At 36.7% G+C, this 25,763-nt stretch overlaps 1 protein-coding gene across 2 annotated transcripts in view; it reads left to right on the top strand.

The window, feature by feature from the left end:
* The window catches only part of MCU (mitochondrial calcium uniporter), a 202,178-nt gene that overhangs the window by 162,782 nt on the left and 13,633 nt on the right, over nt 1-25,763 (top strand). For both annotated transcript variants that reach the window (XM_079137123.1, XM_079137122.1), the window contains exons 3-6: nt 7,298-7,468; nt 8,535-8,639; nt 18,223-18,383; nt 20,284-20,487. In XM_079137123.1, coding sequence (XP_078993249.1) covers nt 7,298-7,468; nt 8,535-8,639; nt 18,223-18,383; nt 20,284-20,487 — 641 coding nt within the window. The remainder of the gene's footprint in view (nt 1-7,297; nt 7,469-8,534; nt 8,640-18,222; nt 18,384-20,283; nt 20,488-25,763) is intronic.

Below are 25,763 nucleotides of genomic sequence, written 5' to 3'. Positions count from 1 at the left end.
CTTCTTCTTTCTTCCTTTCTGTGTGTGGGGAGGGGGGATGTCAGGGAGACATACATGTTGCCCAGGCTGACTTTGAACCTCAGCCTCCTGAGCAGCTGGAATTACAGATATAAACCACCACACCCAGCTTTTATGCCTATTTTTCTACTCCTGGTGCCTTAAAGGCATTTTTTAAAGACACATTCCTTCTTCACTCCCAAGTGTTTATAGCCCCTGCACTGCTCTCCTCGGTTTTCATAATCCCGTGGCGTTCTGTTTTATACCTAAATATGTTGTCATGTTCCGGCTCTTCAGTGTTCTTGTCGGATGCCTTGCAATTTCAATTGCTTTGAAGAACGTTGTTGATGAACATACTTATTCTTATTTTTTGATATGGAAATCAAAGCAAAAGATCAAAAAATGTAAACCAAAGAGCAGCTTGATGCAATTTACACTTTAAAAAGACTTTGGCTCTGGAGAACAGGAGCTGACAAGGTCATTATGGTAAATGCCTATTGTGCCTGTTCACTTCAACCAGCCATTTATTTTATATATTGTTAATCTTGGAGAACTTTGGTAATTATTCTTTGGTTGCAAGCCAAGAAATTTAACATTTACATTACAATCTAGTGTGTGGGAAGATGACCTGGGGATTTATTTCAAAAGCAGTATTATAATAAAGGTTTGTCAGCTGGAAAATGTGTTACTCCTGTAGAGTTGCTCAAAGCTTTCGTATTTCATTCCTTTGAAAGTCTTCATGTTCTTTAAAGGACGAAGTTCAACTGGGTACAAAAGACCTTCATTTTTCTCTATTGACTTTCTCTCAGTTATTTTAAAACAGTGACCCCTAGGCACTTACCTGTGAAACTGGTGTTTTAGTGAAGTCTTCCCAATGTTAGGTGTTTAATACTCACAAATTCTTATATTTTATTTAAATTCATCTCTCTCTACTTCTGGAGATCTGTGGTTAGTTGTAGTTAGAAAGACGATAATCAGGGTAAAAAAGAATACCAAGTAAATAATAATCACCTAATTTTATGACCCCACCATTATTAAAACCTATAGAAGAGAGAAATATTCATGTATGAGGGACTCAGCACTGGATTTATTTCTAAGGTTCTTTAGAGAAGAAAGGTGACTGATCTTTGAAATATTGCAAATTTTCAAATACTGCATGCTGTGTATTAAGTTGTTATTGTTACTTTTATTTATTGTTGTTATTATTTTGGTACTAGGGATTGAACCCAGGGCACTTAACCACTGAGCCACATCCCCAGCCCTTTTTTTTAAAATTTTTATTTAGAGACAGGGTCTCACTGAGTTGCTTAGGGCCTCATTAAGTTGCTGAGGCTGATTTTGAACTTGAGATCCTCCTGCCTCAGCCTCCCAAGTCTCTGGGATTACAGGTATGCACTACCATGACCAGCCATATTATTATTTTGACCTCTTCTTCCTTAAGAAACACAAATAATGCCATTGGAAGGAACAAGGCAATGGAGAGTCTGAACTTTGCTTCTTCTAGGTTTTATGTAAAAATTCAAATCCCGTATTCATGAAGTATTAACTTCTTTGGAAATTTCTATCCTGCTACAAACAACTGGAACATAGATAAAATATCAGAAGCAACTATTTTCAGACACTGTACAATAGGCAGCACAATCCTGTGATTTCCCCAAAGAAAATGTAAAGAAGTGGTTGACCCTTACATTACCTCAGCTTACAGCCTGAGGAAGCTTCCAAGCTGCAGAACAAAGATAGGCACTTTTTTTTTTTTTTTTTTTTTTTTTGGACTGGGAATTGAACTCAGGGGCACTCAACCACTGAGCCACATCCCGAGGCCTTTTTTATATTTTATTTAGAGGCAGGGTCTTGCTGAGTTGCTTAGGGTCTGGATATTTTTACTGAGGCTGGTTTTGAACTTGCAATCCTCCTACTCCAGTCTCCAGAACTGCTGGGATTACAGGCGTGCACCACTACGCAGAACAAGGATAGGAAACAGAGCCCAGCCCCCTAGATGAAATGAAGAAACAAAGATTAGAGCTTATGAACAGCAATGTACCTGGAATTTGTCGGACAAAAATCCAGAAAGGAAGGAACTATGAAGAGTTTCAGAAATCTGCATTGCATTCCATGAGGCTTTGACTAAAATTTAAACCACAAGACAAGGCTAGAACAACTTCCTAGGAAATTCATTTGTCAGGAACTGTAAAAATGAATAAATCTCAATGTTTCTATAGGGCCAGACATCATTTTCGTTCCTTCAGCTAGAGTAGACACTTGGCTGTTTATCTGAAAAGTCTACTCTTTTTTAATGTGGTGCTGGGGATCCAACCCAGGGGAGAAACCTCATTAAACACAGGGACCTTCAAACATTCAGGCATTCACCAGATTGGACAGGGTGGAGTGAGGGGAAGGGATAGGGGATAGGATTAGGAAAGATAGTAGAATGAATCAGACATAACTTTCCCATGTTCATATATGAATACATGACCCATGTAACTCCACATCATGTTCAACCACAGAATGGGAAGTTATGCTCCATGTATGTATGATATGTCCAAATACGCTCTACTGTCATGTTTAATGAAAAAGAACAAATTTTAAAAATCCAGGGAACTTCAGTAGAAACTCCAAGAACTAAAAAAAAAAAAAAAAAGAAAGAAACTCCCGAGAACTGCACCTGGAAGGTGGGGCCAAATTGGTCCTAGAATAAAAGACTCTTTTTACCTCTATCATGAAAGAGATTTTTGAAGTCTTGAAAGAACCAATATAATATATGTGTAATTTCCCTACATAACAAAATATAACACTCAACAGGGTAAAATTCAAAATGTGTAACCAGCAACCAAAAATGACTATGCATATGAAGGAGCAAGAAAAGACGCCTCACCCATCAGTCAATAGAAACAGACATAGAAATGACACAGATGATGAAATTAACAGCCAAAAATGTAAAATTGCTATTATAACTATGATCTTTATATTCAGGGAAGAAATGGAAAATATAAAAAAATGGAACTTATAGACATGAAAAATATATCTGCAATGAAAAACCATGAAGATAGAAACAGAAGATTAGACAATACAGAAGTAAAGTTCCGTGAATATGAAGTAGATAGCATTAAAACCATCCAGAATGAAACTGAGGGGGAAAAGCTTGAAATATATGAAGAAAGCCTCGGTGACTTGTGAGACGACATCACACACTCTAACATAAGTATGATTGGAACCCTGGGAGGAGTGGGAATCGAAAAACTTTTGAATAATGGTTAGATTTTTCCCAAATTTGTTGAAAATTCTAATCCCACAGATCCGAAAAATTTAACAGTTTCCAAGCAGAATAATTATAAAGTAAAGCAAAGCCTACCATAATTAAGTTGTTGAAAAACCACTGGGCTTGGTGGCACATACTTATAATCCCAGCTGCTTGGGAGACTGAGGCAGGAGGCTAGTAAATTGGAGACCAGCCTCAGCAAGTTGGTGAGACCTTGTCTCAAAAAAATAAAAAGGACTGGGGATGTGGCTCAGTGGTAGAAAGCCCCTGGGTTCAATCCCTAATACCAAAATAAATAAATAAATAAATAAATAAATAAATAAATAAATAAATAAATAAATAAATAAATAAATAAAAGTTGTTGAAAACCACTAACAAAGAGAAAATGTGAAAAGCAGGCAGAGGAAAAGGACAAATTACATAGAGAAACAAAGATAACAATATGCCAAACTTCTTTACTTGTGCATGCAAAAAAAGGCAATGTCATGAGTTTTTTAAAAATGCTTAAAAGGAAAATAAATCTGTCAGCTAGAATTTTTTGTGTAGTAAAACTGTTTTTCAAAAATAAGGGTGAAATAAAAACTTTTCCAGACATACAAAAGCACAAATAATTCTTGTCAGCATATCTGTGCAACAAGAATTATTTAAGGAAATTTTTTAGACAGAAGGAAAATGATACCAGAAGTAAATTTTAGACTTATACAGAAGGGCTGACCAGTATCAAAGGATAAATATAAAAGATATTCTTTCCCATTTAAAAATTTCTGCAAAAAATAATCAGTTGTCAAGGCAAAAGTAATGTTATATAGTTTATAATATATGTAGAGGTCTGGAGTCATGGCTTAGTGGTAGAGCACTTGTCTAGCATGTGCAAGACACTGAGTTCAATTCTCAGCACTGCGTATAAATAAATGAATAAAATAAAATCCATTGGCAACTAAAACAATATTTTAAAAAAATATATGTAGAAATAAAATGTCTGAGAATAGTAGCACAAAGAATGTAGCAGGGGAAATGGAAGTATATTAAATGTCTACACTGTACCTTAAGTGACTGGGTGTCATTTGAAGATTGACTATAATAAGTTCATTGTATATTGTAAACCCTAAGCAGGATTCAGCAAATCATGGTCCACAAGCCAAACCAGCTCATTGCTTACTTTTTGTAAAGAAAGTTTGTTGGAATGCAGCTGTGTGTATTTACGTATTGCGCATGGCTGCTTTTGCACCACAGTGGAAGTTTGTAGTTGCAACAGATCCCAAGATCTGTGAAATCTAAAATATTTAATACTTAGCCCTTTACAGAAAGAGTTTGCCAACACCTGCTTGATAATTACCCTTTTTAAAAAAATTTAAAGCAATCCAAGAAGGTATAATTAAAAGCCAATAGTAGAGATTAACATAATCATAAACAATATTCAGTTTATCTTTAAAAAAGGGTATGAACAGAGGAAAGTAGAAAAACAGTTAAGTCAAATCAGAAGTATGCAGCAAGAGGGTATGCTTAGCCATACTGACAATTACATTGAATGCATTTTTATACATATTTTAATTAAAACTCAGAGATTGTCAGTTTGGATAAAATAGCAAGACCCAAATGCTTTACATAGGAAACCCACTTTGGATTTAAAGACATGGACAGGTTAAAAGTAAAAGGAAGGTGAAAGTCCTTTCTGTGTTCTGTAGGGGATTTGTTTCAGGAAGTCTCTGAGACGCCAGAATCTACAGATGCATAATTCCTTTTGTAGCATGGTGTGGTATTTGCCTCTTACCTATACATCTCCTCCTTTATATTATACTTTACATTATCTCCAGATTACTTTTAGTACCTAATACAAAGTGAATGCTGTGTGAATAGTTGTTATACTGTATTGTTTATGGAATAATGACAAGGAAAAAAGTCAGTACAGGCAGTTTTTTTCCAAATATTTTTGGTATGCATTTGGTTGAATCGGCTAGATACAGAGGGCCATCCATATCAAGAAAACATCCACACAGGGACTTCTAAGCAAATAATCATAAAAGCTTTGTTTATAGTAACCAAAGACTAGAAACAACCCAAATGTCCTATCAACAGGTGAATGGATAAAGAATTTTGGTATGTCTACACATAGATATGCTAATCAGTAATACAAACAGATGAGCTGTAGTTACATACAACATCAACAAATGGCATAATCATGCTAAGGGAAAGAAACCAGATTCAAAAGGTTACATGCTGTGTGCTTTTATTAACAGAAAATGCTATAAAATCAAATATAATCTGTGGTAACAAAAATCAGGTCATTAGCTGAAATTGACTCTGGGAATTTGGGGGAATAATAGACATGTTCTTTATCTTAATTCTTATTTCAAAACTCATCAAATGTCCATTTAAAATAAGAGTTTTTTTTTTTTTTTTTTTTTTTTTTTTTTTAGGGCTGGAGGTATTGTTGAGTTGGTAGAGCACTTGTCTAGCATGTACAAGGCCCTGTATTCACTCTCCAGAACCACCAAAAAAAGAAGAATGTATTTTGTTATTTGCAAACTCTATCTCATTAGGGTTATTTTAAAATTCAAATCATGAAAGGTTCTAGAGTGAAGTTTTTTTAATCCACTGTTAGCCTTATAAATTACTAGATGGGCAAGGAAATAGGATGTAAATGACAACTATGGAAAGTTTGATGCTTTTGGAATCTCCAGACCAATTAATCTCACTTTTCCTGTAAACTATTTAATTTTGAGGGGTATGAATCTACAGGTGCATGATAGAATGTACCTTTTAATTCTTTTTTAAAAATATTTTTGAGCTGTCATTGGTCCTTTATTTTTATTTATTTATTTGTTTGTTTATATGTGGTGCTGAGAATCATACCCAGTGCCTCACACATGCTAGGCAAGTGCTCTACCACTGAGCCACAACACCAGCCCCTTTTAATTCTTAAAAGGAGCAAATAAAGAAACATTATCACTTACGTATCAGGCTGTATGCTGTTTTAAATGGTTCGTTTCATTTATTTCTCACAGTGGCTCGGTGATTAAGTGATTAAACCCATTTTATATGTGAAAATGTGAGACTCAGAGAGCTTACATAAACACCTAAAGATACAGAGCCAAGATTCAACCCCAAGTTTCACCCCAAAGCCTCTTTTTTTTTTTTTCTTCTTTATGCTAACAGCAACTTTTAATGTTTAGTTGCTTATGTGAAAATTTCTGGTTTAAAACTTTATTTTAAAAATTCATTTGAAAATTATTCTGAAAGGATATTTTGACATTCATTTTACTAAGACTCTGTAAATCAAGACTACTAAGGAAAAAAGGAAATAAGAATTTTTTTGCCATTCTATTATAGAAGATCCCTTTAATTCTATAACTTATAATATTTTCCTTCCTAACTTTTTGTTATAAAATCCTGAATAGTTGAGTTATGCCTTCTGGCTAAGCTCAGGATGATGTTCCAAAGGACTTGAAAGGAGTTGGTTTTGGTAATATCATATGTCATAATATCACAATATCCACATTGTATAAGAGAATGCTTCTTAGGCACGTTGGAATAATATTGTACTCTAAATAATGAGTTTATGTCCTTGAGCAAGAGTCTTACTTATCAGTGTAGTTTAAGAAGATATCATTCCCTAGCAATTTTCTAAAGCTCTGTAGCTCAAGATCCACCTCTTAAAGGCTGTGGAGTCTGGCCCTGCAGTCTCTGGCTACTTCATAAAATGTTACTGGAACCAGGATTTACATTCACCAGTGCCAAGAACTCAACCTCTTTTTCCTGGGAATGCCTCTGTTTGACACCCAAAAGACAATTCCATGCCTGTTTTTGTTTGTTTCTTTGTTTTTTCATATCCCAAAAATAAATTCCTTAGGTCTCTTTGATTTTCCATAGCCAGTTCCCTGTCTAACCTACAACTAAAGCTAAAGGTCATATTCTTAAACATTCTCTGAAAACATTTTAAGCCACACTAATAATAATAGACTCCCATGTAAAAAATAGTAGTGATATGGCTTTAACTTATATAATAATTTAATTATCATGTATTTGTGTATCTTTTTCATTCAGATGTGACAGTGGTTTATCAAAATGGGTTACCAGTGATATCTGTAAGACTACCATCCCGGCGTGAACGCTGCCAGTTCACACTCAAACCTATCTCCGACTCCGTTGGTGTGTTTTTACGACAACTGCAAGAAGAGGATCGGGGAATCGACAGAGTCGCAATCTACTCACCAGGTGTTGTCACCTTCATTTTTAATTTTCACCTACTCTTATTTCTCCCCAAACTATTCCTGGACGCACAGACACAGGTCACTACTAAAGTATATCATACTGTCAATTTTAGAAGACATTTTTTTTTGCTTAGCAAGTGCCAGAAAAGATGGATTTTTCTCCCAGTAGTTCTCAGGGTATAGTTACTCAGTTTTAGCAAATGTACATGCAGAGGGAGTCTCATTCCACAGCACCTCGCGCATAGTGCCGTGGGCAAGGATGAGCAGTCAAATCACATTTTATGTTATTGAGACCTTTTGTCAGTACTTTTGGTATGGAATAAATTTTCCTAGTAGTTGAACCCTCATCTCTGGAGAAATATTAGATCTTCTTTTTAGATTTTTTTTTTTCACATAAATAGAGTATACAATTTGAAAAGAATATAAAATAAGGCGCTAAAAATTCCCATTTGGTATAACATGTTTAATTTAACTATTTTTAAGTGCCTTAAATTTTTTTCTTTTGAAAAATTTCAAACCTATTTACCCTTTACCTGGATTCACCAGTTATTAACAATTGCCACATTTCTGTTTAAGTATTTTAAATATATGCCTAATTCACCTAGTAATGTAATTAGACCAACTTGGTGTACTTAACTCACCATATCATCCATCCCTGCTGAATCAATTAGCAACTAATCATGAGTATGCAGAAAAGCACCATATGCTAGACACATTGGTTTTTTTTTTTTTAAATTAACTTAGCCAGCTTCCATCACAAATGTAAAAAGTCCATACATCTCTCTCAATGACCCTAGATGTCCAGTGGACACCTAAAATATATAATCTGAAATTATTTCACTTGTTAATACAGTTGCAGGAAAAGCATTTTATTAAATCTTTATCTCAGAGGCAAAGAGCTTCAGATAATCTAAACTTTGTTGAGCCTAGAACTGGAATATGAACCAAAAGATCAATTGAAGTTTAGAAGGGAAGAGATCATTTTTAAAATCTGCTTTGAGGATTGCTTTTTCCTGACCATTCTTGAATAATTATGGGCATATGACAAATTTCATTTAAAATTTTCACAGATGGTGTTCGAGTTGCTGCCTCAACAGGAATAGACCTACTCCTCCTTGATGACTTTAAACTGGTCATTAATGACTTAACATATCATGTACGACCACCAAAAAGAGGTAAAAAAAAAAAAAAAAAGTACCATTCATGAGGCCATAGGAAGGGAGGAAGGGTGTTTGGGAAGAACTTTATTTTCCCCTGGATAACTTCGAGATAGACATATTTAAAGAATACTGAAAGTTACATAGTGATAGACTCTATTTCACTTGAAGAGCTCATTGAATACCTGACACTTGGCTAGTACAGTAAAACCACTTAGATTGCACATAGATTCTAGAATGCTTTGTTATCTGGTATTGCCAGTTTTTCACATAAATGGATATTCTGCTTAACTCAAACACCTTCCCTCCATAAAGGCTAGCAACCATATTATTTTTATAACATTAAAATAATACAAGATGGCTCAGGATGTAGCTCAGTAGTAGACCATTTGCCTAGCATGTGCAAGACCCTAGGTTTGATCCCAGCACCACACACACATACAAAAATAATAATAATGATAATAATTTAAGGAGACTGGGGATATGACTTAGTGGTGGAACACTGCCTAGTATTAATGAAACCCTGGCTGCTATCCCCAGCACCACAAAATAATAATGAGGAAAGTCTTAAAAAATTGGTTATAGGCTTCCATGTTCTCTTAAACATTGTAACTGGCATTAATCTTTTTATTCTTTTTTTCTTTTTTTTGGAATTGAACCCAGGGGCTTGGGCATGCTAGGCAATCACTCTATCACTGAGCTACATCCCCAACGCTTTTCATTTTTCTTTTGTGGCAGGGTCTTTCTACGTTGCCTAGGCTGACCTAGAACTTAGCCATCCTCCTTGCTCATCCTCCCTGGTAGCTAGGATTATAGATATGCACCACTGCACTGAACTCTGTTGTTTTGAAAAGAATATGAAATAAGATACTAAAAATTCCCATTTGATATAACATGTTTCATTTATGTATTTTTAAGTGCCTTAATCTTCAGCAGTCTGAAAGTCAATTATTGTACAGATGCTCCTTGGTTTACAGTGGGGTTTATAAACCTATCAAAATTTGAAAATACTATAAATTGAAAATATATTTAATACACCTACCTACTGGATATCACAGTTTAGCTGGTCTACCTTAAACATGCATATTAGCCTCCAATTGGGCACAACCATCTAACACAAATCATGCTTTATAATAAAATGTTGACTATCATGTGCACACACAGATGGGCGTTTTAGACACAACAGGATGTAAAAACCCAAACACAATATCCATAAAACAACAACGCAATAGACTGTAGAGTGTGGGTTATTTAGCCTTGTGATCACGTGACTGACTGGGGGGATGCAATTCACTGCTGCTGCCACCCAGCATCACAGGAATATATCCGTTGCATATCACTAGCCCAGGAAAAGGTCAAAATTCAAAATGTGGCTCCTACTAAATGCATATCATTTTTGCACCAACATAAAGTAAAAAAGGACCCTTTTTACAATAGTAGTCATCAGGAACTTTTGAATGTATGCTTTTGTATGAAAAAAGTAAGGTACTTAACCTGAGGTACAAATTTTAAAAGAATAGTGTCTTTGGTCTTTAATAATCAAGATAAATAATATTTTAATCTCCCTTTTTTTAAAATTTCTTCCCTTTTATGTTTGTTTGTTTTGGTTATATTTTTGGGGGGAGGGTTTGTTTTTGTTATTTTAGTACCAAGGATTGAACCTAGGGGCACTTAACCACTAAGCCACATCCCTAGCCAGTTTTTATTTTCTATTTTGAGACCCTCTCACATCTCTATGTTGCCCAGGCAGGCCTAGAGTGATCATCCTGCTCAGTGACCCATGGAGCTACAGGATGTGCCATTTCCTACTTAAAAATCAAAAACAAAGTTAGTGCAAAAAAAAAAAAATCCATGATAAGTAAAATATAAAAATTTAGAAGAGTCAATATTACCATTTTTCTTTTCATCCTAAGCTCCAATATGGCTCTGCACAGTATGGATGCTAAATAACCCTCTAAAATATCATTTTGAGTTTTATCTTTTTGGATCACTTCTCTCTTTGCCCTTGATATTCACTGTCACTTCCTACTGCTTCCACATTGCCACTATGCCTTCCATCAGCCTTCTAGGACTCTCTTGCTTTCAAATCTGCTTTTAATAACTGGATCTAGCCAGGCCTAGTGGCGCATGCTTGCAGTCCCAGCATTCAGGAGGCTGAGACAGGAGGATCATATGAGCCCAAATAGGAAAAGTTGTGAGTAAAGGCCTAAGTTTTAAGTACCTCTGTAGTCTGGTCATTCTCTTTCCAGTTGTCTGCCTTTCCTCCTTTCTGTATTGCTTTGCTGTTTTCTGAAATGTCACCATTCCTTTGTCTAAGATGCCTTTTCCTCCCACTTCCCCATTCCTTATTTTCTCATGTCAGAATCATCAATGTCAGCTCCTCCATGACATCTTGAATGACTCTATTCTTTCTTCCTCTGGCTCTCAACCAACCAGAAGTGGTCTGTCTCTTCTCTCAGTTCTGTTTGAGCTCTGTGACTTGTCTTCCCTGTCAACTCAGGTGATCCTTCCATGTTGAGTGAACGAAACTATTAACTGATAGCATTTGGTTGTTGAGAGACCAGATTCTCTTCTTTGTTCCAGCTGGTTGAGTCGGGTAACTAGATGGGGAAAAGTATACTTTCAATAATAAGACCTCACTGAATCAGATTTTAAGTTGGAATAACTGAACATATCGACCAGGGATTGCTAGCTGTCATCTGTGCTTATGTGTTATCCTTCTTTATTCCTAGAAATTCTCTAAAATGACAGAAGTACAGGTCCTGTTATACTCAGTGTTTTTGTGCAATACCTAAAGAATTCATTCTGTTTAGATTTGCTTTTGTATTGCTAACATTTTAACAGTTGACCAATACACTCCTATGTGTAGTGTAACAATCAGGAAAATCAACCTTCCACTTGTTATGTTGTCAGAAACTGAAGGTATTTTAAACTATGACTGACAAAGTTTTGTTTAATACTGTGTTTTTCAAACAAAAATGAATGTTTTTGTTTTGTTTTGTTTTTTTTTTTTTTTTTTTTTTGGTTTTTTGATAGGCTATCACCAGGGCAAATAAGGAAGGATAAGGTAGAAAATGAAAATGGAGGGATTGTTTATATTTGATTACGGTGTTGGCAGCCCTAACAGCTCTTGTTCTGTGTCTCAGAACCCTCTTTTATAGAAGTAGATACGGTGTGAAGTTTGTAAGTGTCCAAAGTCTGCAATTTATGTGGAAAACTGCAAATTGAAGGGCAAAATTTGGTGAACTCAGTAGCAATATTCTTGTAGAATTTTAAAAGACGTTTTACTTATGTATGCTATTTTTTTATTTACTTATTTTTGCATTGCTGAGGATCCAACCCAGGGCCTTGCTCATGTTAGGCAAGCACTCTACCACTGAGCTACACCCCAATCAACTTTAAAAGACTTTTTAATATTTAAATTCATACATCAAAATGCTCTTACCTCTATTATTAGCCTATGGGAGATTATACCATCAAATACCATCTCTCATAGACATTCAAATAATGTTAAGTCCACACTTTGTTTCCCCTGACTTTTAAATTATATTAAAGAAAACAATTTTAATAAAATGCAAAACAAGTTTTAATTTTGCTTGTACCACATTCCTGTCTCTTACTGAGGGAGCTGTCTGAGGCACCACCAATCTTTTTCAACTGAGTGCAATAAAGTAAGAGAAGAGTTTGAATTTCTGTATTTAAGAGGGCTGCAGAGCATTCTGATGAGTAAGTAGGTTCCCCTTCCCCACATTGTAACTGTTTAGAGAAGGCTAAATGGAGGAAAGAAATAGAAGGCAGTATAAAGGCTTTGGGTGTCAGATAAAGAAGATTAATACTAGAGGGTTTTATATACATGGATCTTGCCAAGTTGCTGTGACTGCCTTTGAGCTTGTTATCCTCCTGCCTCAGCCTCCCAGGACTCCCTGGGATTACAGGCATGTGCCATCTCACCTAGCACACACCTACCTACTACCTTTCTCTTCCTTCCCCCCCCCCCCCCCCCGCTCATTTGTTTTGTTTTGTTTCCCCTGTTTATGGGAATCTTGGAACTACAAATACCCTATGAGTGTTGTATATACTATAATTTCCCACACTATACCAGGCACTGAGGACAGAGGCTTATTGATGTATAGTTCAATATAGCAACGTTCCATGATCATGGGAGATTGGCAGTCTGTAGGTATGTGGATCCTTAAGTGTTGACAGACTAACCCCAAAATTGGAACAAGGGAACATGTCACAACAGTAAAGCTAGTCGCATGCTCCATAACATTCTTTTAGTACATAGCTGTGTTTAACTCTGACCACTGCAGGATTAGAGGAGTAACCTATATTCTCAATTAGGTGGTTCCATAATTTAGTTAAACCTAGAATGGAAGAAAGATTATAGAAAGGAGCACAAAAAGCCCTTTACCCCAGTCCGTATCACAGTAATAATTAACTACCTTTCTCCTGTTCTTAGACGAGAACATAACCTATATGACTAGAGAATAGAATTCTGTGTGTGCGTGCGCGTGCACACACACGTGAAAGAGAAATGAACACCCAGGACTTCATATATCTGAGAATATAACTTTTTGTGCTAGGGTCAGTCATTTTGATTGGTACCGATAAAGCTCTGCTCCCATTTACCCATCCAGAGGATATTAGAGACCTGTTTCCCTCTTAATGATATAAATTATTTGAGCAAAGGGTTGCATAGGCAAACCAAATACCAACAATAATGATTGCCTTATGAGAGCCCAAATACCCCAAATCCTTCCCAAACTATGTTTGTGGCTGAAAAAAAATCCAATACCCATTATATTAGCATGTCTCCCCTGTCTTTCTGTACCTTAATTATCCTGGAATAAACGGCCTATATAGAAGCATTTATAAACATCTAATTGCCTTTTAGTGAAGCATAACACTAATCATCCCAAAGTGCTATTGTTAAGCTGTTTTCAGATTTACTTTCCCTTTTCCTATAACTTCATCTCTAAATATGTGGGCAGATTTTTCAGGGCCACGGATTTGTGATTATTATTCTCCTCCACCATGACAGTACCTTGAAGCATTTTGTTCCTGTCAAGAAAACCTGACAAAATACAGTGTACACTCTTGAGTCTGCCAGGGCTTTATTGATGCACAATCAGAAAGATAACAACTGTATATTCAGCCAGGTCTAGAATTGGACATCTGTGAACTATCATGTGATTTATCATTTTCTATTTTTCATTGCTGTTACACATTAATTTTTTTATTTGTTTAGAATGATAGTATATTTATAAGGTTCAACTCCCAAAGTCTAAAAGGATTTGGGGGAAAAAATCATCTTCTTTTTCCTATTCCCCAGCCACCCATTTTTCCTCTGCATCATCAAGCACTGTTCTTGGTTTCTTAAGTCTCCTATCAGGTACTCTAAGCATTTGTAGGCAAATATGAATCCTTGTTTTTTCTCTTTTTATGCAGATAGTCACATACCATACACACTGTTTCTATCAGTCAGAATTCAATTGGGGAAACAAAACCACATGATTATTATGGAATAAAATATTTATGATGGGAGTAAGACCTGGTACAGTTGTAGACGAAGATGAAAAAGTAAGAGTCTGAAAGGGGGAACTTGGACAGTCAGAGAAAGGTCAATAATTTTAAAGCAGTGGCACAGGTGGACAAATCAAAACATGACAGGGAACCTGGAAATCCAGGTACATCCAGTTTTTAGGGTAGGACTGTAATGAAGTGCTGACAGAAATTCTTCAGAGTTATCAAATAGAACTTTCTGTGATGTTGGAAATGTCCCATTTCTGCATCGTCCGTTAGTCACATTTAGTTACTGAACACTTGAAGTGTGGCTAGTGTGACTGAGGAACTGGATTTTTTATTTTATTTTAACTAACTTAAATAGCAACATGTAAGAGGTTGAGGAAATGTTAGTCAGAATACAAAATTTCAGTTAGGAGGACTAAGTTAAGAGATCCATTGTATAACGTGGTGACTATAGTTAACAACAGTGTATTCTCCAAAACTGCTAAGAGAGTAGATTTTGCGTTCTCATCACAAAAACAGAAACCCACAAAAAAGTACAGTAGCTCAATTTAGCCATTCCAAAATGTATACATATTTCAAAATAACATGTAAATGATGAATATATGTAATTATTATTTGTCAATTTAAGATAAATAATAAGTTGAAAATAAATAGTAGGGCTCAGTGGCTCATGCCTGAAATCCCAGCAGCTTGGGAGGCTAAGGTAGGAAGATCGTGAGTTCAGAGCCAGCCTCAGCAACTTAGCGAGGCCCTAAGCAACTAACTCAGCAAGTTCCTGTCTCTAAGTAAAATATTAAAAAGGGCTGGGGATGTGGCTTTGTGGTCAAGCACCCCTAGGTTCAGTCCTTGGTACCAAAAAATAAAATAAAATAAAAAATAGATAAATAAATTGCAAATGTTCTAGTGGCTACCATATTGAACAGACATCTTTAGAAGGTTGTTTCTCAATTTGGCCCTATTTTGCTGTTAATCAACAGAATTAACATTTGAAAAAAAGAGCTGGACACAGTACAAAGGAGAGCAGGCACAGCTGATATCTGCAGACACTTCTGCATGTCTCACTACTAAACACCCTTCAGGTTTTATTTCACTTTCACCTTCCAGAGTCTCCCCTGAATTTCTCTTTTGCTTAACCCTGATTCAGAACAATACAGGAAGAATATTCTAGGAAACATAATACCAGTTTAGCAGATTAGCAATGTTTAAAAACCATTTAACTGCCAGGCTTGGTGGCACATGCCTATAATCCTATAATCCCAGTTCTTGACTGGCTAAGACAAGCAAATGGCCAAGTTCAAGGCCAGCCTGGGCAAATTAGTGAGATCCTGCCTCAAAATAAGAACAACAACAAAAGACTGGGGGTAGGGTACTTGCCTAGAACGTGCAAGGGTCTGGGTTCTAGCCCCAATACCACACACCCACACAAAATAATACAAAAACAGTAAACTATTTTTCTCACCTAATGGTAGACCATGAAGGTCTTAACATACCACTACATAAAGAATTCCTCATGCTTTTCCACAGCTGCTCTGTTGTATATTGTATGAATATCACCTTTCATTTAACTGCTTATTTTATAATTTACTGACAGATTTTGTGTTGTTTTCATGTTTTAATATAGTCAATAAGCAGCATCAGATAACTCTGAATGTATGTCAGGAAGCACATACATGCATACATGGGAAAATAAATCCATCTCTAGATGTGCTATGTCTAAGGGTATATAGATCAAAAACTTAAATTTTAAAAAAGAAAAAGATTAAAGTCATTGAAAGAATGAAAAGAGAAGTATTTTTTGCAATCTTGGAGTGAGAAAGAACTTTCTGACTATAACATATACCCAGAAACCAAAGAAAAAAATTGACAGAAAAAAATAAATTTTCCACACACACAGTAGAACTCCTACTATGAGAATCTTTAAGAAGTGTTCAGCGAATGGTCGTCTAATAGAGGCTTCACTTCCCTTGTGACACAAAAGACAAAGCCGAGTTCTGATTTTGTAGAACCTCATTGTCCAATCTTTGGTCATTTTTAACATTTCCCTGCTTCCTTAGGAAAAGGAGAAGAGAGTGTGTTCTGTTTAGTTCGTTCTTCTCTCCCTCCTCTCCGCCCTCAGATTTCCAAGCAAAGGCAGTGCGATGGTGGCACCGAGAGCTGAAATGGGAAAAGGGCGGGCAGAGAGTAGGAAAGTCATCGCACCACCAGCCAGATCTTGTCCCACCCCCTCCAGGCTCTTCATGAACCATTACTCGACCTTGTTAGAGAAAGGGACCATCTCTTACTTGATTTCTTTCCCCCTCTGTAGTGAGATCAGTACCTAGTACAAAAACGTTTCTTAATCTTGTCTTGCTAGGATTCGCATTCCTCACTCCTACATTGTGGGCATCAAGCTTACTCCTGCTGTTATCTGGAGGACAGCCTGAGAAAATATTTGTGAAAGCGTCTTGTCCACCATTGATCATTTACACCTGCTTCAGGAAGTATCTTTTTGACAGGGAACTGAGCAGTAGGAGAAATACAAATATCCGTATAGTAAGTGTAGTAAAAGCACTGGAACTGAGCTCCAGGTCTGGGAGTCAAGAAATGTGGACTCCACCACTTCCCACCAACAGTCTGGATAATTTCCTTTTCTGGTAACTTTGGAAAGTTTAAATCATATGTAAATGTGAACTACAACTGTGGTACAAAGAAGACCTTGTTGACTTAGGTGACCTCTGCAACTCAGAGTATCTTGCTTTTGTCTCTTCCTGTTACTTCAACATACATTAATTGAAGCATGCAAGATGCTGTGCTAAGTGCTTTATCCCATTTTACTATGTCAGCTCTTCTCTAGTTGTATTTCTACCCTTATTCAGATTTTCTTATTGATTGAATTTCTGTGATAACTATACTAAAGGACATCCTTGAAGAATATTTAAAGTATATGGTTAATTTTGACTGTGCCTTAGAAGAGGACTGACCTTATGCTATGCCTAACAAAATGTCACTTTTAAAGCTAATATGAATCTTAAACAAAAACTTTATATCTGATACTTTTAAAAAATTTTGATAGTTTAGATCACTGAGTTTTTATTAGATTTTCAGAACATAACTTTTAGATTTCTGAAAGCATATACTACTAACAGTAGAGAATATTGAAACAAGGAATTTAATCTTTTGCTCTTTAAGTTATTCTTATAACTTCTTGCCACTTAGGGTGTGATATTGAGGCCCATACACCTGTATATGTCTTTTTCAACAGGAATGGAAGGTGGTGTGGTAAGGGGAAGAAGCATGGGGGTTAAGATTATTATGATGATATTATTTTTATTTATACCTTTGTATTTGCCAATTTGAAATACTATATAATTTTTCTCAGGAGTTTCTAAAGGAAAAAATAAATTAAAATGGGAAGACCACAGATAAATTATAGATTAGCATTTACGTATGTGTGGAAAGATACCTAGGACTGAACCCAGGGCCTTATGCATGTTATGCTAGCACTCTACCACTGAGCTGCCTCCTCAGATCTTTTTTATTTTATTTTTGAGACAGTTTTCATTCAGGCTGGACTCAAACTTGGATCCTCTTGCCTCAGCCTCCCAAACAGCTGGGATTACAGTTGTAGTGTACTACCACTTCTGGCTATAGGTCAGCATTTTAAGAAGCATGATAATCAGATCAATCCAAAACCTCTCTACTAGTTTTTAACATTTGTTTTAATTTTATCTTACCTAATGAATATTATTTGTGGTGCTGAGGGTCAAACCCAGGGCCTCATACACGCTAGACAAGCACTCTACCACTGAGCTACATCCCCCACCCTGAAGATTATTACTGTTGGCATTATTTGTCTTTATATTTTTCTTAACTAGGTTTCCAAGAATAATGGTGAATATCACTTTCAAAATTTCTTAGTTACCTAAACATGAATTTACTTTCTAGATTTGTGGACAGTTTATTGTTTAAAAATAACTGTTACTTTAGTTTAACACTGAAAGTAGGACATCTATAATGGATGAATCTGCCTTGTAATCTTGTCATGTTTAAGGCATAAATTTTTTAAGAAAATTTAACCCCTTTCTTTCAGACCTCTTAAGCCATGAAAATGCAGCAACGCTGAATGACGTGAAGACACTGGTCCAACAGCTCTACACCACGCTGTGCATTGAGCAGCACCAGTTAAACAAGGAGAGGGAGCTTATCGAGAGATTAGAAAACCTCAAAGAACAGCTGGCTCCCCTGGAGAAGGTGACCATCAAAATCTCAGACCTTTCACCTGCAAATATACACACACATTCTTTTTTTCCTCTAAGTTTCCTGTAATTGAGTCATATCTGTCAAATTAGCCCACTAGTTTATAAGGCTGTAAAAGTTCTGATTAAAGCTAAGAAAGGACTGAAATAGAAATAGTTTGGAGCCTTGATAATGAATAGTTAGAGCTCCAAGGTCTAAAAGTGCTGCCTTTAATCAGATTTACCATCTTTGAAACAAAGATTGCAATGATTTCTGATCAGGAAAGGTTCTGAGTATAGAAGATAAACTAAGAATGAATTAGCTAAATTAAGAATGAATATTCAGATTGCAGCTCAGTGGTAGAGTACTTGCCTTGTACATGTGAGGCACTGGGTTCACTCCTTAGCACTACATAAAAATAAATAAAGACAGACTTTTTTAAAAAAAGAATCCTATGTGGAATATTATACAGCTCTTAAAATGATTATGTAAATCTAATTTACTACAGAAAACATTAATGATTATGGAAAGTAAATTCTAAACCAACGTGTATACTGTGATCTAATTTTTAAATGTATTATGCATATAGCTATATTATATATATATATCCATATTCACAATCAGAAAGAATGTATTTCAAAATGCTACTAGAGTAATAGGATTATGACTGATTTTTCTTAATATTTTTTAGGATGTTTTACACGGAGCACATTACCCTTAATTTTTATGATGATGCAAATACAGTCATGGTTTCTTTAATGACAGGGCTAAATGTGTCTCTAGGTGATTTCATCGTGAGAACATCCTAGAGTGTCCTTACACAGACCTCAGTGGTTTAGATCAATCACGTAACATGGCCTCTGGCTATAGTCATGAGATGCATGAGGTGGCTGCTGATATAACTGTAATATTTTTTGTAGGTAGAAGGAATAGCTTTTGAATAATGTTTACGAAGTAGAATTTACTGGGCTGGGGATATAGCTCTGTTGGTAGAGTTTATGCCTTGCATGCACAAGGCCCTGGGTTCAATCCCCAGCACCACCAAAAAAAAGGTATAATCTAGCAAATACATAAACCGACTGGTAACGTAGTGAAATATCATCATCATGTGGTATGCACAATGCACAACTGTATTACTGTACTTTATACAACTAACAGTTTACACCAGCCTCACCACACACACGAGTAATGCATCGTGCTGGGCGTTACAGCAGCTGTGCTGTCAATAGGGGATGGGAATTGTTCAACTCCACTATTTCCTTTTGGAACCACAATCATGCATGTGATCCATCACCGAAACACTGCAGCATATGACTATATTTCCGTTGATAAGGAAGGAGATAAATACTTGTAATATTGTGCTTTTTCTAATATCTTACAAAGTCTCGCATATGCCATGAATTATGCTAAGTATCTTTACATGTATTCCCTTATTTAGTCCTCAGGATGACTCTGTAATAAAGTTGGTGGTGTTCTACAGATCAGGGCCCTGAACTCACCCACTCTGAATCTAGACTTCTTGCTCTGATTTACCCTGCTATTCTGCCCCTAGTATAGTACTTGAGTTAAAACTGATAAAAGGTTAAATCTTGTACACGACAGTGAGAGACCATTGGTATGTTTTCATTTTTCTCTTACAAAGAAGATAATCCCATGGTTGAATGAAGAGCTGTTAAAACTCACCCCTATATTTACACTTACTATAGGGTGAAATTTTAATAAAATACAAAAACCTTAGTTGTCCCTGTAAGGTATTTTATTCAGTGAAAACTACAGTTGCTATTTACTAGAATTGAGTCTAACTTGTGTCTTGATTATAAGTCCTTTTTATATAGCAAGCAGAGGATACTTTATAAAAGACTTTTATATTGGTTCCATGTCAAATGACTTACAACTGAGCATGTTTGCCCAATAGGTACGAATTGAAATTAGCAGAAAAGCTGAGAAGAGGACCACTTTGGTGCTATGGGGTGGCCTTGCCTACATGGCCACACAGTTTGGCATTTTGGCCCGGCTTACCTGGTGGGAATATTCCTGGGACATCATGGAGCCAGTCACCTACTTTATCACTTACGGAAGTGCCATGGCAATGTATGCATATTTTGTAATGACACGCCAGGTAAGAACTCCTCTTCAAATAACTTTCTATGAGACAGTAATAAAGTCTTGATTGTCAAAGTAGTTCTTTTTTCTCTTATAGTCTTTCCATGACCAGTTCTCTTTAAATACTCATTTATCCTGCACACACACACACACACACACACACGTGCACGAGTACATGTGTGTCACTTATGTATCAGGCACTACTGCAGGTGCTAAAGCTGGGGAGGTGGGTATGTGGCATGGCTTCTGCCTCTCATGGAGCTCACAGGTTGTTAAGATAGCCATGTGTGCCATTGCATTCAGAGAAATAGAATCTAATAAGAATGAATTGAGAAGCAAAGGAGAATAGTGGCCAGGGTGGATCCTTGTTCACTGTGTTAAGCTTGTGTGTGTGTGTGTGTGTGATGTAATTAATTGAACAGTTGGATATCACACACTTTTTATAGAGTTCTTGGAATGGAAAGTCAATGATAAATAATCAAATATTAAACTAAACCCTGAAATACTTCTATGTATATTAAAGGGTAAATGTTTTCTTGTTCTTTTTACTTCATGGTCGAGAGATGAAAATTAGATACCTCATCACTTCACACTCTTACTCTCTTCTTTGTCAGCCAAGGCTTGTTTGCTGAACATAAGAATCTAATCTAAACCAAATTTTCATTGTCAGTGCTAGTTTAAGTATCTTAGAAATCCATATTGTCACTTTGGAAAATATGAGAGATTTATCATCTTTTGTGTGTGCATGCCACTGGGGATGGAAGTCAGGGCCTCCCGAGTGCTCTGTCCCGAGCTACAGCCCAGCTCCTGTCGTCTCTTCTTGTATCTGCCATGCCATCACAAATCCAACCTAGCGCTCCCTTGAATGACAGACATTTAAAATCACTAAGGCACATGAGAAATGTTTTCCTTTCCTTATGCATCAGCAGAAAGCTGAGGGGTGCTTCTCGGTTTTTTTGTAGCTGCTATTGAACGTGGCATTTTGTGTCTGTGGTTAGGTCTGTGGTCACAGGCCTGTTTATGTGGGGGAAAACGAAAGCACAAGAATGTTACTTAACCTTTCTGGGCCTCCCAAACTTGTCTAGCAAAGAAGAGAGAAAGTAAACTGCTCATGTCCCTCTCACGTTGGCCCAGAGTCTGACGCACGTAGTCCCTTGCCTGGTTTATATTGTCACTGGATGAACAAAACTGAACAGCCACATCATTCCTTCCTAGTCGCAGTTCGGGACCAGGTTCCCTTCCGTCTCCACTCCCTCCTTTTCAGTCTGGGAACTTCTAGCTGGTCGCTCTGTCCTTTCAAATGATTCTCAACTCCTCTGTGTAGGTACTGTGTATTTTAAACAATCAGATTATGGTCTCTGTTCCCCCAAGATGTCCGAGTCCCTGCCACCTCATTCCCACTTCGCACCATTCTTTCAACTGAGAAAGTCCCCCTGTGATTTCTTCCTGTCATATTTACTTAAATGCTGATCTTTTGCGAACTTTTGACTGTTCTCTCCAGCCGACTTCTGTCGCTCCTGCATCCCTGCATCACACCGCGCCTCCCACCTCACTCATCTCACAGCAGCTTTTCCCTCTGTCTAGATTCTGGTATCTTTTGAGGCTGGGCATTTGGTTTTATTCGGTGTTTATTTCCTCACCATGTAACATGGTACCTTACATCTGGAAGACTCTGAGTGAACTGAACATATAAAATAAATGACAGCCATACCTTCAGCCACAAACTAGAGCTTCTCCAGTTACACCCTGAATGTAGGCAGCACCTTTGATAGATCTCTCACCCATCAAGAGCAAAATGGTATTTCCTTGTAGAATTTGCATTTTCCTTGGTTACTGAGATGATTAAGCATTCTTCTGTGAAATGCCCATGACTTTTACTTGATCATTACTATGAGCTACCTTTTCCTGAGGTTAATTATGTGTCAGGCATTTTACATCAGTAACATAAATATGTACCTAAGTATATTTCATCTCAACCTTATAAGTATATACCCTGATTTTAAAGATGAGGAATTGAGGCTCAGTGAGGATGAATAATCTAAGTAGTATGTGTGTAAACTATAGGACCAGGAATTGAACTCAGGAACTGCCTCATAGGCTGTTCTTTCCACTCACTTATCTACTATCTTCTGCTAACTTTATTTATGAGTAGTTACCTCTGAAAACCATAATTAATCTGAATCTAGAATACAAATAGAAACATGTTGGAGAAATGATTAACTGCTGATGAAAAGTGTTTTGTTTTGTGAATGTTTTCTTGAACTACAGATTAATGCAAGGTGTTAGACTTGAACACAACGTCAGCATTTTTTCTTCTCATGATCACGTGGTAGGATCTTTATTTAATACCTTATCTGCCCTAAATGTTCCACTTCTGTGCTTCCCAAAACATTGTTGCTGCCCCCAAGTGACAAGTTGCAAAATAGCAGTAGGGAACAAGTTAGCCACTACTCAGTTATGAACCAGAAAACAACAACCAAATAAAAGGTAAATATTAGTTTCTTATGTTAGATATTCTTTTGCCTCACTGCTATTGTAATTAACACCATGAAGCACAGTGCCTGTCGTGCCTGTTCAATAGCATTTAAACTCTTCTAACCTGTTGCAGTGAGATGCTTCATTTGTTAGCAATCTAAATATATCCCAATAGTATATCAAGCTAAAAAAAGAATATATGATGGCCAGTTCCTTGAAATAATAAAACCCAGTGGAATGTCGAATGCCTGAGTACCACCTGAGTGCCAGGAGGAAGAGAATTGACGATCGGCATGCATGTAGCCACCCATCTCACCTACCAGCCTGTGCATCTGCAGCAGAGGGGATGTTGCCCCTGGGCGGTGAAAATTGTTCTGGGGAGTAAAATCACCTCACTGTTACAGTACATAAAAAGATATACATGTAACTACAGCATTAAATCTGCTTGGGGAAAGGAGCAATCAGGAAAAAAAATGTCTAGAAAAAGATTCTTGGGGGAGAGGGGACAGTAATGAAAAACAGAGTTAAGCAACAATAGCCTAGCATTTAATATCCTTCTTCTTCAGTTTCTCCAACCACCATTTGTATTCTGCTCCAGCAAACCACCTCCATGGCCATCCAGGACCTCCTTTGCTAGAACTGGATCACCTCTGATATAATCAGTGTACAAATTTCTGATCACAGTTTCTTTTCTTTCGAGCCCTTTTATTCCCTCACTCTCTCCTTTGACCTCATCCAAATTTTTAAGCTACTGACATCTTTATGTCAACTTTTTACCACAAAATACTGTCTGTATTGCTTCCTTTTCTAATTTAAACCAATTGCCAGTCTCTCCGTATCCTAGAGTCCCTGCCCCTTTACCTTCCTGCTGCAAGTATGCTACAAACTCCTAATTTGGGGTGCATCTGGCCCTTTATCCTGTACCCAGGCTACTAAACATTGCTAGAAAAAACATCATATCGTAGTGTAGAACGGGCCACTGCTTGTGCTTATTTTTTTTGTTGTTCCCTGTTTTCAATCAATCCCTTTCTGACTCTTATAACTCAGCTGTGTCTTTTTTTTTTTAAATAAATTTTATTTTTTTTTAATTTATTTTTATTGTAAACAAATGGGACACATGTTTCTGTTTGTACAGGGAGTAACAGCATACCATTTGCGTAATCATACATTTACATAGGGTAATGACGTTTGATTCATTCTGTTATTTTTTCCTCCCCCCCACACCTCCCACCCCTCTTTTCTCTCTATACAGTCCCTCCTTCCTTCATTCTTGCCCCCCCACCCCCCATTTTGTGTCTTCATCTGCTTATCAGTGAGATCATTCGTCTTTTGGTTTTTTGAGATTGGCTTATCTCACTTAGCATGCTATTCTCCAATTTCATCCATTTGCCTGCAAATGCCATAATTTTATTATTCTTTATAGCTGAGTAATATTCCATTGTATATATATATATATACCACAGTTTCTTTATCCATTCATCAATTGAAGGACATCTAGGTTGGTTCCATAGTCTGGCTATAGTGAATTGAGCAGCTATGAACATTGATGTGGCTGTATCTCTGTAGTATGCTGATTTTAAGTCCTTTGGGTATAGGCCGAGGAGTGGGATAGCTGGGTCAAATGGTGGGTCCATTCCAAGTTTTCTAAGGAATCTCCACACTGCTTTCCAGAGTGGTTGCACTAATTTGCAGTCCCACCAGCAATGTATGAGTGTACCTTTTTCCCCACATCCTCTCCAACACCTATTGTTGCTTGTGTTCTTGATAATCATCATACTAATTTGGGTGAGATGGAATCTTAGTGTAGTTTTGATTTGCATTTCTCTTATTACTAAAGATGGTGAACATTTTTTCATATGTTTGTTGATTGCTTGTAGATCTTCTTCTGTGAAGTATCTGTTCATATTCTTAGCCCATTTGTTGATTGGGTTTTTTGTATTCTTGGTGTAAAGTTTTTTGAGTTCTTTACATATTCTGGAAATTAGTGCTCTATCTGAAGTATGAGTGGCAAAGATATTCTCCCACTCTGTAGGCTCTCTCTTCGCATTGCTGATAGTTTCCTTTGCTGAGAGAAAGCTTTTTAGTTTGACTCTATCCCAGTTATTGATTCTTGCTTTTATTTCTTGTGCTATGGGAGTCCTGTTAAGGAAGTCTGATCCTAAGCCAACAAGTTGAAGATTTGGACCTACTTTTTCTTCTATAAGATGCAGGGTCTCTGGTCTGATTTCAAGGTCCTTGATCCATTGTGAGTTCATTTTTGTGCAGGGTGATAGATAGGGGTTTAGTTTCATTCTGTTGCATACGGATTTCCAGTTTTCCCAGCACCAATTGTTGAAGAGGCTATCTTTTCTCCATTGCATATTTTTGGCACCTTTGTCTAGTATTAGAAAATTGTATTTATTTGGTTTGTGTCCGTGTCCTCTATTCTATACCATTGATCTACCTGTCTATTTTGGTGCCAATACCATGCCGTTTCTGTTACTATTGCTTTGTAGTGTACTTGAAGATCTGGTATTGTGATACCCCCTGCTTCACTCTTTCTACTGAGGATTGTTTTAGCTATTCTGGGTTTTTTATTCTTCCAGATGAATTTCATAATTGCTTGCTCTATTTGTGTAAGGTACGTCATTGGGATTTTAAGTGGAATTGCATTAAATCTGTATAGTACTTTTAGTAGTATGGCCATTTTGACAATATTAATTCTGCCTATCCAAGAACATGGGAGATCTTTCCATCTTCTAAGGTCTTCCTCAATTTCTTTCTTCAATGTTTTGTAGTTTTCATTGTAGAGATCTTTTACCTCTTTGGTTAGATTGA

This window comes from Sciurus vulgaris, assembly GCF_902686455.1.
Source record: "Sciurus vulgaris genome assembly, chromosome: 4".
NCBI lineage: Eukaryota > Metazoa > Chordata > Mammalia > Rodentia > Sciuridae > Sciurus > Sciurus vulgaris.
Note: the sequence above shows the minus strand (reverse complement) of the source record. Positions and strands in the feature narration are given on the sequence as shown.